The sequence below is a fragment of the Apodemus sylvaticus genome, chromosome 23 (assembly GCF_947179515.1).
Source record: "Apodemus sylvaticus chromosome 23, mApoSyl1.1, whole genome shotgun sequence".
NCBI classification, from domain to species: Eukaryota; Metazoa; Chordata; class Mammalia; order Rodentia; family Muridae; genus Apodemus; species Apodemus sylvaticus.
Genome location: NC_067494.1, coordinates 28,438,290 through 28,452,395, shown reverse-complemented (window position 1 = coordinate 28,452,395; position 14,106 = coordinate 28,438,290). Strand labels below are relative to the sequence as shown.

General features: G+C 43.0%; 1 protein-coding gene across 2 annotated transcripts in view; it reads right to left on the bottom strand.

The window, feature by feature from the left end:
• Positions 1-539: 539 nt before the first annotated feature.
• The window catches only part of Grm1 (glutamate metabotropic receptor 1), a 382,764-nt gene continuing 369,197 nt past the window's right edge, over positions 540-14,106 (bottom strand). Inside the window, exon 8 of one of the 2 annotated variants that reach the window (XM_052169478.1) lies at positions 540-1,488. In XM_052169478.1, coding sequence (XP_052025438.1) covers positions 540-1,488 — 949 coding nt within the window. Of the gene's footprint in view, positions 1,489-9,489; positions 9,551-14,106 lie in introns of those variants that run through there. The other variant, XM_052169479.1, reaches the window with a different exon arrangement.

The following is a 14,106-nucleotide window of genomic DNA, read 5'->3' as shown; positions in this document are numbered from 1 at the left end:
GGGTCTTCCTTAGTCCAGGAGTGTGCAGGCGCAGCACAGACAAGGTCTGAGGTGGGAACTGTTGTCAGAACCGAGCCCCGCGTCCTGCCCTCTCTTCAACTGCTCACTAGGATGATGAACTTATGATTAAGCTGGCTCCACTGCAGCGCCTTGCTCCGTTTCTAGTTTCACCAAGAGAGTGTGGGCAGATATATGTATGCACGATTGAGCAAAAGAAGAGATTATTTTTGTTGATTTTATTTTTACGTTTTATTATATTTTTTTTTCGATAAAAGTTACATACCATATGGAATTGTGCTTTGTCATAATTCCCTTTCTTTCTAGAGAAGGTTGTTGAATAATTTAAGAGTCACAATCCTGGCTGGGACCACTGCTCAGTTGGCACCTACCCTCTCACTCTTTAAGGCAGCCTCAGAATTTCTTTTTCTTGCCTGCAGACTGTGGTCCTTCATCGCCACGCCTCCCCTTGCTTTCTACACATTTCTGGAAGGGTTGACACCCCTTGGCATTTCTGCCTTCTCCATGCACACTGTCCCCCACTACAGGGTAGAAGAGCTCTGCTTGTAGTCTCTCAGAATGACAGAGGCGTAGGTCACATTTGGAGGGGTGCAGAGCACCGACTCAGACACTGGGGAACTGGGCACTGAGCTGCCAGAGGCCACCGAATCTCGGAAAGGAGAAGGCGGTGTCAGTGCAGGCGAATCCTCCGGGGTCAGCTTGCTGGCTGCGGGCAGATCCTCCTCCTCCTCTTCCAGTTCGTCTTCCTCCGTGTTCCCTTCACGCTCGTACACAAACTCCTGCAGGAGCTTGAACCTCTCGCTGTCATCATCGTCGTCCTCCCCAGGAGGGGAGATGGGCTCCTCCCGGAAGGTGCTCAGCTGCAGGGGCAGCATCTGCAGGTGTTGCGGTGGAGGCGGGGGCGGGTACAGTGAGCGCAGCCCGTTCCCTGGTGTCCCCGGGCCTGCCAGCACCGCGTGGAAGTCTGGAATCCCCGAGCCAAAGTTGGTGACCACGCCTTGCAGCTGGTCCATCAGGGATTTGGGCTGCTGCGGAGGCTGCTGAGGAGGCGGCTGCTGTTGCTGCTGCTGCTGCTGCGGTAGAGGAGGAGGCAAGCCCTTGGGGATGACAGAATCCGCCAGGAACAGGGGGGTTTCTTCTGCAGTAACATGGGGTGGCAGAGGTGGCGTGGTGGCCACGGGTGGCCCACGTCGGTGCACCACCATAGAAGGGCTGCTGGGAGGGCTGAAGTGAGCCGGAGGGGTATTGTCCTCTTCCTCCACATTATAAAGGGTCTTGGTGCTGGCGTCTGAAAAGGTCAGACTCTTGCCAGAGCCTTGGTAACTTTTAGTGAGGGGTTTAATTACGGCCGTTTGGTTACAGGCCGTCTCATTGGTCTTCACGTGCACAGAGAGGCGCTGCCACACATGCTGTCCTTTGGGCGCCTGTCTTCCACCTGGTTCAGACCATGACACAGACTTGCCGTTAGAACTATGAATAAAATAGAGATGGGTTTATTTGCACATGGATCTTGAACGGAGGACAAACTGCTTCTGAATTCTGTCCACCCAAATGCTGTACAATTCATCCGTACCCTCCACCTCCCCAGCCTCCCCATATAGTAAATGAAACACTGGCAACTACAGCTACCCAAGGCTGCCTCTGAAGAGGGACTCTGAAGAGGACCATGAAGTCATGGTACTCATGCTAAGGAAGAAGTATTGCCTCAAGAAAAGTCACTGGTGAGAAAGCTCAATCTGTTGTAGATAGAGCTATATACATTTAGCTATATACAATTTCCCAAAGTACACTGGCCCTCCCCCCACCATCCACATTCTAATAATGAAACAGTCCCAATGATGACAGTTAATGAAATGGTTTGATCGCAAGACTGAAGGATTATCAAAACAATGGAAGAATAAAAATGAAAGCAAACATGCCCCTCTCCCCCACAAAATTACTTAAGTTTCCCATAAACAACACAACACAGAAACTTAGTCTTTGGGACAAGGTAAGACCCACATAAAAAGCTACTCTTGCTGTGCTGTGTGATTTCTGAACTAGAAGTTCTCAATTGCCCATTCTGATTTGTATTTCCCAGCATGCACATAGACAGGACACAGGCACAAAGGAAGCAAAAACAGACAACTAGAAAAACAAACAAACAATCCAATATGTTAGTGGCTGAAGGATTACCTAATATCCATTTTTCTTTTCTTAATTTTAAAACGTTATTTCTGGCACATACAGCACATGACAGTTCACATCAAGGTTCAGTTTCTCGGCTGCTAATAAGGAGTTTTACCCTAGGAATTCTCAAATGTACAGGCACATAGGAAAAGAGAATAGAAAAGGCTAACAAACACATTACCCACAGCTTGCATTAATCCTTCTGACAACTTTGAGGCAAATGAGACAAAATTAAGATCCTAACCAAGCAGCGGTCACTAAGGCAAAGGACCCTGCTTGCACCTGTTTTTATTTATCCTTGCTAAAGAGAAATTCTAGAACATCACCACCTTCTAGTCTTCTCAGTTGCCATGGATTGGTTCATAAATGCCTCTCAAATGCTCCTATGTTGAAAATTTTGCTTTTTCAGGGCATCAGTGGTGGAGGGAAGAGCGTTTCCTGGCTGCCATTAGGTGACCAGCTTTAATCTGCCACAAGCTCTGTACAAAGATGCTCACCTTGGCGCGGGTCCAGAGTACAGTACCTAGCAACCATAGGCTGAGCCCCCTGAACCCCGTGAAACCATCTCTCTGTTCAGTTGAGTTTCTCAGATAGTTTGCCCTAACAATATAAAGCTAACACATCAGCTTTAATCCTTCTGAAACCCCAAGAAACCAAGGAGAAAATCACCCTGAAAAAGAAAACACAAAATGTTCTACGTCAACCAGAAATTCGACTCATTCTGCCTGCTGCAACAGTTGAGTTCTTGCTTCTTGACACTCTGCTGACTTTCTTCTATATAACTTTTAGCAGATGGCGACACCTTACCATAGCATTCTATTAATAAAAGCAGTTCTAATACTTTAAAAGAAGTCATTTTCTTTCTCTCTTTCTTTCTTCCTTCCTTTCTTTCTTTCTTTCTTTCTTTCTTTCTTTCTTTCTTTCTTTCTTTCTTTCTTTCTTTCTTTCTTTCTTTCTTTCTTTCTTTCTTTCTTCCTCTTTAGGAGTTTGCTTTTTCTTTACACCTATCAAAGCAACGGGAAAAGGAACACAATGAGAACAAAGTTGTGACATTAGAAGAAACTGGAAAATGGAGGTGTGAAATAGATTGTCCCACATTGCAGTCTTTTGTTTGAAGGGGGAAAACACAGAAAAGGATCAGCACAACGGTTTGTTGGATCATTTGGAAAAAATAAGAAAAAAGGCTTTGAAACCTATATACAATTCTCTTTGGAATGCTTATGATGAGAAGAATGTCTAACATTTCATATTTTATAATGTTTAAAAGTGAAATGATGCTAAGAAATTGGGATTCATTTTAAAATAAGATATTGAATATATTAAAAAAAAGTCTCAAAAATATGACAGCTAAACACTGACCTTGTTATTTATGGGGGAAAGGTCGTTCCCAACAATGCATTGCCCAGTCACCCCTAAAACTAGCTTCAAGGTATTCGTGCCTTCCAAGAAAACCATAATGTAGCAGCTCCACCTACTCTGTATTCTATAGACTATGTGATCACCTGTTTTATGACTGTCCAAAGATCCACCCAGGGCCTCATTTTGGACCATACCCTAATGTTAACAGTATTTGTGATGATTAGGCAGTCAGCTGTAATCCCAATTTAGTCTTATTTTAATTGAACACAATTTTTATTCTTGTGATGGATGATTTCCTCCATCACTGTTAAAATTAGCAGTGTCACTTCCCTTCAGAGTCTTGCTCTAAATTACCTAAAAGTCCTGTTTAATTAGAAAACAGATATCAGGCCCCAGGACATTTGATGGATTAGAAAAATTATACTAACCTTTTTTCTTTCCCAAGGACAAAACGAATTGCATTTAAAAAACAAAACAAACAAACAAACAAACAAATAACCAGAAGACACAGGGGGGGGGAATGCATCATTGTATAAACACTGCAGCCCAGGGTATTAACTGCTCACCGTTTATAGACTGAACACATAAAATTTTACAGGAGAAAATTTACCACTCTTTTTAAATGGCTGGAATGGTATTGTGATATATTACCATTAAATACAAATGGAACTACATTCTGAGATGCTTTCATTGTTTTCTGTAATCCAGTAAACACTAAAAATGGTAATTACAGTCACTGATTCAGGTAAAGACCCAATCCTGTTTCCTGGGAAAAGGGAGCATCCTATCTGAAGAGGCTGGAAACTCATGTTCAGAAGAGAAAAATTCATAATTTAGTGTGTTGCAAGGGAATAAAATGTATTCAAAGCCCAATTGTGCTGTGAAATAAAAGTTTTGTTTAAGTCCAGACAGCTTTTTTGGGGATTTCTTGCTTCTCCTCCTCCTCCTCCTCCTCCTCCTCCACCACCACCACCACCACCTCCTCTTCCTCCTCTTCTTCCTCCTCCTCCTCCTCCTCCTCTTCTTCCTCCTCCTCCTCCTCATCTTCTTCTTCCTCCTCCTCCTCCTTCTCCTCCTCCGCCTCCTCCTCTTCCTCCGCTTCTTCCTCCTCCTCCTCATCCTCCTCCTCCTCCTCTTCCTCCTCCTCCCTTTATTTAATATCTTCATCTTAAGCTAGGAGGTTATCACAAGTAATAGTATGCTTGCTTACCCCAGTTTGATCTCCAGCCCTGCATAAACCATGCATGATAGTAAGGAGTTGAAGCAGGAGAATTGGAAGTTCAAGAGTGATCTTTAGGTACATGGCAAGTTTTAAGTCATCCTGGGCTACACATGACTCTGCCTCAAAGCCAGTGGGGTGGGGCAAACAAAGTAACCTAGCTTAGAAATCTCCGTATAATTGTCTCAAAGCACTCTAGCTTTCAAAGACAGACTTCAAGACAAAGAAACCTGTTTGCTGGGGATAAAAGCACTGAAGGTCAGGCCTAACTTACTTCACATGGTCACTTACATTTATTGATAATGAAAGGGTCGATGGTTTAAACCACCTACCTTGGGCCTTTCTGGTTATAGGGCTATAAAATAATGGGCCCCAAGAACACAGAACCCCCATCTCCTCCTTTGGAGTAAAAATGTCTGAAACACTGGGTGCTTTACAATTCATCAGGCAACCTTGAAGGAGAGGTTTGGAGCTGAGCTGGTTGGGGGTAGGGGAGAAATACACTGTAGCCTGATTGCTTAGCTTTGCACACCCCTGGTCTCTATTTAAGCCATAACCTTAAGTCAGGACAAGAATACGGACTTGGGTAATCACTGGGTCTCTTTGACTCCATCTCAATGTGGCTGTGCTGGATAAACCTTTTCTGGGTTTCACTACTTAGATTGGCTCTTTTATTTGTCTCATCCTGGACAAGTCGCTGAAGCTGATTTGTTGGAGGCACAGGCTGGGACTCTGTCTGGTGATAAAAAGACTGTAGGAAGAGGAGATGAAGAGGGGAAAACCATGTTGCATTCTCCTGTGCAGAACAAAACTGACAGGCTGTAATCTGGGAATCAACAGGTTGAGGGTTTTACTTTGATTTTCTTCCATTAGCTTAGGGTCACATTCCCCACCCCCACCCCCACCCACCTCAAACAAAACAAAACAACAATATTTGTAGTGCTCTAGAGAGTAGTTAAACCATTTTGCCTACTCACCATTACTTATAATAAGGAGAATCTCAAAGTAGTAAATGCAAATGTGGTTGCAGTTGTATTTAATGGTAATTCATTACAAAAGCTATCAAATATGGGAATGGACCATATAAACAGATTAGTGTATTGATGGCATTCAGAGTGAGCCTGTCTGCTTTATTTGTTTCTTAAAGGGCCAGTTAGATGAGCAGGGAGCCTGCTCTCTGTTTCTAAGATCTTTAAAATGAGAAGGTGGGTGCTGAGGCTGACAGTAAGACAAGTCTCCATCCCAGGCTTAGGAGCCACAGGAAAGACAAAATCTCCCCATAAAGAGGAAAGCCCCCTCCTTAGCACCCAAGGAGTCAAGCATTTGTTTTCTATAGAAAAGGGGAAATAGACTCATTGAGATGGCTCAGGGGGTGAAGGCACTTACTGCTAAGTTCTAGGACCTGGGAACAAACAGTGTGTTCAAATGATGAAAGGAAAGAACTGGATCCCATGAGTTGTTACCTGACTTAAACACACATGCTCTCTCCCCCCACCTTTCTCTCTCCATGATCACTCAACTAGTAACTAATAATGAAATGAAAAAAGGAGCCTTAGGAAGTGTCATGGAGTTCCAGTAGGGAGAGAAAGTCTCACCAGAACAGACTCTATGAGCCACCAACACTAGGGTAGCCTTCTACGCCCCGAAGCTGCACTTTTGTGCGCTCCCAACACTTTTGTGTGAGATTCTGGCCCAAGTCCAGTGGAGCTATCCATCCACTCACCTGCATATGCATCAACCAGATGACAGCAGAATGCAGTCAGGAAGGTGGCTCTTAGCCATTGGAACTACTTGAAACCATTTGAGATAGGCTTCTGTTTTCCCAGGAAACCCCAAGTTACTTTCCCTAATGATACTAGTTCCATACTTGAAACATTCCAGAAAAAAATCTAGATATTTAGCATAATCTCTTCACCATGGAAGACTAGGAACATAGTTAAACCACCTTGCCTATTCATCAATACTCATCTCAAATGTACCTTTGAAGGCAGATGAACTCTTATTGTATGAGAACTCCATAGTTTCTATAGATAGATAATCTTAAATAACATTGTGAAATTTCTCCTTCCTCTCTCTGAATTCTATCCTCAACATTGGCTGGTCACAGAACCATTGTCTTAGTGAAATATACAGTTTGCAAAGTCAAAATATTTGAGCTTTATTGACTAGTCTTTAGAGCAACTTATCTTCAAGCTTTGTTATACAGATTGAAGATACACACGATTGAACATGCGTGTATCCTCGTGCACACATGCTCACACATGTGCACACACAGAGACACACAGACACACACATACACACACACCACTTTGCTTTTCAATAACTTCATGATTTCTTTGAAGGATAAATAACGTAGAAATATATCCAAAGTTATTTTTCTCATCAAAATCAATGAAGCATGGACGTCTATCTCTAGCACGTTGTTTCCTGCAGGAGTTCCTACTGCTCTGATAAAATTACTGAGCCATTTTCAAGGGAATAGAGAATTCGTGTGGTTCTTAAACTTTCCCAAAAAGGCTTTAAAATGTCTTTGGTTTTTAATCGTTAACTAGCTGATGAAAGAAAGTCCCATGTAGAAGAGAACTGGCCCATACTGTTCTTGCAGAACACGTGGGTTTGGTTCCCAGCACCCACTTGGGGCATCTCACAACCATCCATAACTCTAGGTCCAGGTGATCCAGCACCCTCTTCTGGCCTCCATGGGTATCTGTATTCATATATATGAACAAACACATATACATGTAATTAAAAATTATTTTAAATGATAAAATGTGTGTACCAGGGTATTTTCCTCAAAGTGGTAACCCATTCGCTGTAAGAATCACTTAGGAAACACAAGTAGGAATATATTGTGATACTTATGAAGTTAGTTCAGGCCACACACTGTCATTTCTTTTATGTCACCTTCTTCCAGACTTGGATTTTAATGCCAGTCACTTGCTGCTTTTCAGTCCTCACAGTCTACCCAGCAAATACGGAGAAGTTGTGTTGCTCTGCTTAAATTATTCCTCAGAGGCAAGAGAGACAGAGACAGATCATAATGATCTAGTTTACTTCGTATGTTAGTCTCTTTGCATGCTCTTTACAAAAAAAAAAAAAAAAGAAAGAAAAACAGTGGATACTGAAGGTTAAAGAAAGACCGTTTTCTTATTTTCATTTTGCCAGGACAACCACGACTAAAAATATCTGGCCTTAGTCTGAGGGATACAGGTCGAAGGTCATTGATCTCTTTCTGTTCCTTTATAGTCTGGAGATAAGAGGCTTGGATAGCCTGTTCTTAAAGTTCTCAACAACCCACCTGTTAGCTTTGCTGATATATGTGTACTTTTTTCTTCTTTAATCTCCACCAAATGTCGTACTTTTATTCATAGAAACTCACCTTTAAGTCACGAACTGTCAGTTGATTCTCTTTGGCCCTGCCGCCATGACAGGACCAACACACCATCCCTATCAATTTCTTTTCACAGGCCAGCAGCAAGCTGTCACAAATTAGCATCTCCTTGGTGTCCTTGGTGAGACTCACCCACAGCATAAGAAACATTTAAAGCCTTTAGACTTGGAAGAAGGTCAGGGAGGGCATCCAGCTATGGTACCGTGGCTCCGATAGTGGCTTCCCAAATGCCGTGCTAAAGACACTGTCATGACTACCCAATGTGTCCTTCCTACATCAGGAAGGAGGCTGCATTGTTTGTATATAGGATCCTACAGGATAATGTAGCAAGAGGAGGCTACAGACTTCCTGGTACACTTCACTGAGAAAAGCCAAGAGACAGCACGGCTCCGTTTACCAGCCTCTGCCACCAGCTCAGTACCAAACATTGGAACGAATTGGGCTCTTCTATATGAAGAGCTATTCAAGCCACAAACACCTCATCAGTGGGTTCCCTCTGCTGCAGGAATGTGTACCTTTGACTCTCCCAGGCGTTTGGAGGGCTGTAAAGGAACAGCTGAGAAAAACCACAGACTCCGTGCACAATGAATCGAACATGGCCTAGGTGCTTTGGTTAACTTAAAGAGACACTGTCAAGAGCTAAAGGTCAAAAATCGGACCGAACATGCACGGTTTTTATCCGACTGGAACGTCTGATAAAAATCATATAGAATGCCGGGGAAACTGTTTTTTCATTTGTTTGTTTATGAAATTTGCTTTAAGTGGGACTCACAAACCTTTCGTTTTGTGTTCCCTAGGGCGTAGGAGACACCCAGCAGCGGCTCATGTTGGCACCCGCCCTCGCACACCCACATCGTGGGACTTTTCCATAAATTTCAACTGTGGCTCTTACTTCAATGCAGACGCGATGATTTCAAACTTTTGTGCAAACAGCAGGGGGAGGGGGAGGCAAAAGGAAAAGAAAAGAAAGAAAGAAAAGGCTCTGTGTGCCAAGAAGAAGCTGACAAATTTGTTGAGGGGAAGATTCACTTTTGAGCGCATGAGTGGGAGTCACAGACCAAAGTGAATCCTTAAAGCCGGGGACAGTGCTGCATTGGAACAGAAAACAAGCAGAAAAACTAACAACTTGACAGTGTCCTTTTAAGAACGATGGACAATTGGATAAGACAGTCGTGCAAACCACGGCACGTCCATGAGTCCCTCATTCTTGATGGCATGCACCACAATTGGTTCCATGTTAGAAAGTGGAAATACCCAGGAGAGAGAAAGCAAGGGGCAAAACACTGTATTTCCATGCAGCGTCTCTTACACATTCACTGCAGTGTGGGGGTTTTCAAAGCTGCACATGTGCCGACGGACACTGGCTGCTGGGCGAGAATTCTGGCTGCCTCTTCCTGAAGATTGAAAAGAAAAAGCAAGGGGTTACACAGTATGAGCACAGCTCTCGTGACTCCACCGCCCGGGAGGTGCCTGGTCCAGCGCAGGGCCCAGCCTGGCCCCTGAACCTTTCTGTACGTCTCTGCTTCTGCGTCTTGCTTGGACCTTGCAGCAGCGGCTGTTCTTACTACCCGGGCTCCTTTCTCAAAGCAACATCACGGATGCACCTTTACATCACCATCTTTTCCACGGCTCTCTCCTAGACTGCTCTTTCTTTTCTCTGTGGACATACCACGTTGGGAGGCGGCGGACAGTCATGATGTAGGTTGACTTTCTACCACCATGCCTCTTAATAGATTTTTTTTTGTTGAGTTTTTGGGTTTTTGTTTTGTTGGTTTTTCAATTTTTCGAGACAGGGTTTCTCTGTGTAGCCCTGGCTATCCTGGAACTCACTCTGTAGACCAGGCTGGCTTCGAACTCAGAAATCCTCCTGCCTCCCAGGTGCCAGGATTAAAGGCGTGCACCACCACTGCCCGACTATGGCTTTCCTTTTCATTTCACATCGCATGCCTCATTTATCTATCATGGAGGTGTGGCTGCCATTTCATTTAAAGGCATGTTTTCTTTTTTTCTTGTGCTCATAAGATTTTATATGTATAATAGTGGGATGTCAAGAGACCCATCTGCTGAGGTTGGAGGAATCTGCCACAAGGGGACATATCAGCTCATTCCCTGGCTGATGGCTCCTTATACAAAACACAGGTGGATCTGTCCAGTGTGTCAGTCTTAGCAAGAGAGAACACTTGCTAGACACAGCCAAGTTGATGGGGCAGTCATGTGGATATAGACTCTAGATAAATTTAGTTCCCCGTCGTACTGAGAAAGACCAGTAGCTTAGAAAGTGGTGGTGGAAATGCTATCCTGCTGTTATACCATACAAGAGGGCCATCTAGCCTGGGAAAGCCCTTCCGGCATAAGATATTAGGGAAGGAACACCAGCACACGTTCTTGGCAATGCAGGAGAGGATGGTAGAATTCAAGGGACGTTTCTCCATTTGGGAAACTCTGTGGGGATTTACTTTCTTGTAGCTTCCCTCATGAAGTCACACATGTTTTCTATTAATTCTGCATTTGGTCATCTACTCCAGTCTTTGGTGATAGCTCTGTAGGCATAGCCAGAGAGGACCATGACAGTTTTCTATCCCATCAAAACAGATGAATAGAACCTCAGAAGAAGATAGGGGAAGAGAAGGGAGAAGTGGAGGGGAAGTAAAGGAACCATCATGGTTACTCTCATACTCTAAGCCTTTGAACTGATGGCTAACAGGTTCTGAGAAGGTTTGTGAGTTTGAAATTTCCATATAGAATTAATTCTGTAAAGTCATGTTTCACCTTTTGGAAGCAAGGAGCCTGAATTAGGTTTATATGATGAATGATTTTCTATGCACAGTTGAATATGGTAGGGAAAAAACAAAACCTATCGATGAATAGACAGCCATCAAATTGCAAGCACCCACAAAACAGTCAAAAGCAGGTGCTGAACTCTGTAATTTGAAACTCTAGTCTGGAAATGAGAAATAGAGACAAATCAGTATAATTTCATGCCTACTGAGGTAATCCATTTATTTTTAAAAATTAGAAAAAGAGACACTGTTTGCGGTTGAACTTGCCAACTAGACTAACAATGACATAAACAAACCAACCTAAAATCACAATACCATTTTAAAAAATGATCAGCAGAGAGGAGTCAGTAAAGAGAAACTTGTGCTTGGATTTATAAATTAAAGTTGAAAAGAATATTTAACTTGTAAAATATTGCTAAAACTCTCTTTCTCAGGAAAGAAGCTGGAGAATATGTCCAAAGCACTGGGCTTTGTTCTTCTGAAATCATTCTGCATTCATTTGACTTTAAAATTAACTCTGCTTTGGAAAGATGTCTGCACATTGCCTGGTCAAATGGTGTCAGGAACCAGGGTTCCCGGCAGGTCTAGTTTCAGAAGCCAGAGACTAGCATGATCCCTCTGGGAGCCCTACACTTGCTGTTTATTATTCTGGGATCATCCTCTTAATATGTTTTCCATTTTATCTTTAAGTTTTTGTTCTGTAAGTGATGGGGGAATGAGAAAATGGAACATGTCTTGAAGCATCAACTCACAGATGGTCACATATCAAAAGTCTCTCTCCTTTACTTGCATGGGGATTTGGCTATAGTCTCTCATTTTTGTCCATTTTGTTCCAGTCATTATAGCTTCCCTTTCCAGCAGATGGCAAGGTATCACTACTGCAGGGATCTTGGGCACAAGCCCCTGATGTGTTACCATCTCCCTCTCTCTCTCTCTCTCTCTCTCTCTCTCTCTCTCTCTCTCTCTCTCTCTGCCCCTCTCTCCCTCTTTCCCTCTCTCCCTCTCTCCTTCTTTCCCTCTCCCTCTCCCTCTTGCTCTCTCCCCTTTTCCCTCTCCCTCCCTTTCTCTCTGAACATTTAGTACAATTACCAGTTTGCAGGCTATAGGGGAGGGATGGACCTCTTGCCTATCCTTGGTCCAAATGCTTCCGATGTCTCTGCATTGTTAGAGTTCTCTGGCTCTCACATCTATAACGTGGCTCAGGTGGGGAGCACATGGAAGCAGCAGACAATTTAATTTGAGTTCTCTCATGGTTCCTACACAGGGATTGACTGGTAGTAGGACTTTGCATCTTGGATGGTGCACATGTGTAAGTCCCAGAATGAGTGGCTAGGGTAACAGTTGGAAAGAGAGGTTCCCCGCCCCCCAGAAGGTCTTTTGTATAAGTGAACATGACAACTATAAAAATGAGAGAGAATTTTGCAGATGAGAGCTAAGAGACTTGCATTGCTCCTTTAACACATTTCCAACTTTTGAACCAAGGACTTTATGTTTCAGTTTTTCCGCTGGACCTTTCAAGTGATGTCGGAAAGCCTGTCTGTTGGGGATGGGTAGCATACAAACAAGATGGAAACTGTCCTGGTAGCCTAGAGATGCTCTGATCTTGGCACAGGTGCAGTGATTTGCATGCTGGGACAGCATCTGCATTTCTATATGTTCTAGGGGAGAGCCCTGATAGGAAACCCCATGGTCTCTGTAGCTGAATCTTTTTTGGCACTACTTCTGCATTTAGTGGAGTTTGTGGTTGCATTTGGGTTTCAGCCCGATTGACAGCTTTATGTAGTAACTAAGAATTCCAAAGCTACACTAATTGACTATTGATCAAAGCAGTTGAGAAGAGCAAAATCTCCTTCATGATCTTGATGGTTTTAGTCTCTGACTTTCCCTTTGCATTTAAGTAAAATAAAGAGTATTCCTGCATACTGGCTTTGAGTGTATACAAGGGATGTTTACTAAAGATTATTGGCCAAGACTTAGAAACTGATGCCTAACTGGCATAGATTTTACCAGCTACATAGACACTGAGAGAAGGCACTTGGCTTTAGGGTATTTTTAGGAACTGTAAAACCACATATTCAAACAACTACAGATTCAGCAAGTCAGAGGAAAAGCTTGGAGGGAAAAGGCAGCATATGGGGGCTTGTCAAATATAAGTCCCAGATCTGTGCTGGATCTTTTGGCACAAATTATGGATTTAAAGAAACACCAGAATTTTAGTTAGAAAGATCTTTTCAGCAATTTCTTTTGAACGTTCAAGGGATCCCCTCTATCTCCCCCCCTTTTTCTGTTCTTTTTATATAAAGTTGCTCCTTGTCATGGACAAATGAACTGTCCAAACTTTCTCCACTTTATTCTATTATCCAAATACTATTTCTTTGTATAGTAGCCTATATCTTTTTATGTAAACTTAGCTCCACATGGTTTGGTTTTATTGTGTTATTTTATCTACACTAAATAGCCCCCTACATCCATTTCTGATAGGATTTCTCCTTTGTGTGAACTTGGGCAATGTCGGCAGTTGTTTTCCTAAAGCTTGACATTGATAACTGGACAAGGAACCCAGACCACTTTGTGTCTTTGGTTAAGTCATTGCCCCTTCAGTTTCACTTTAATTCATAAAATATTGTTGGACATGTATGTGTAAAAGTGGCTTCGGAAAGCAAAGAGTGGTTTCCGCTGCAGCCATTACTGTGAAAGACAGAGAAAGTCACTAATAGGAAAAGCAAGGACTCAGCCTCACTGTGACCTTAAATTACCCCAATTCATAATGTCTCCAAATTCACCTGCACTTCCATGTCGTATTAGCCATCTTCCTTACTCAAGAGTTTCAATAAATATAGCAGCATTTAATTGTAGGCAATATCAGTGATATCAAGTGGGTATGGCAGGCAGAGTAAATGCTGCATAGAGTTGGGTGAGTTGCCTGTGTTTGAAGCTGCATGTCTGTGGTAGAGCTGGAGATGAATCTACTTTTAGTAGAAACAAAATGTTCGAGACAATTCCAGATGGTCACTCTTAAGGATATATGCAGCTCACCATGGAAATAATGTGGCAGCTCTCCAAATTAATCATGAAGAATGACAGCGACCACTCAAGACCATGTTAGTGACTGTGGTCTCTTTCTGGGTGTCATGGCTATAGATAAGTAAGATCATTTGTGTCTCTGGTCA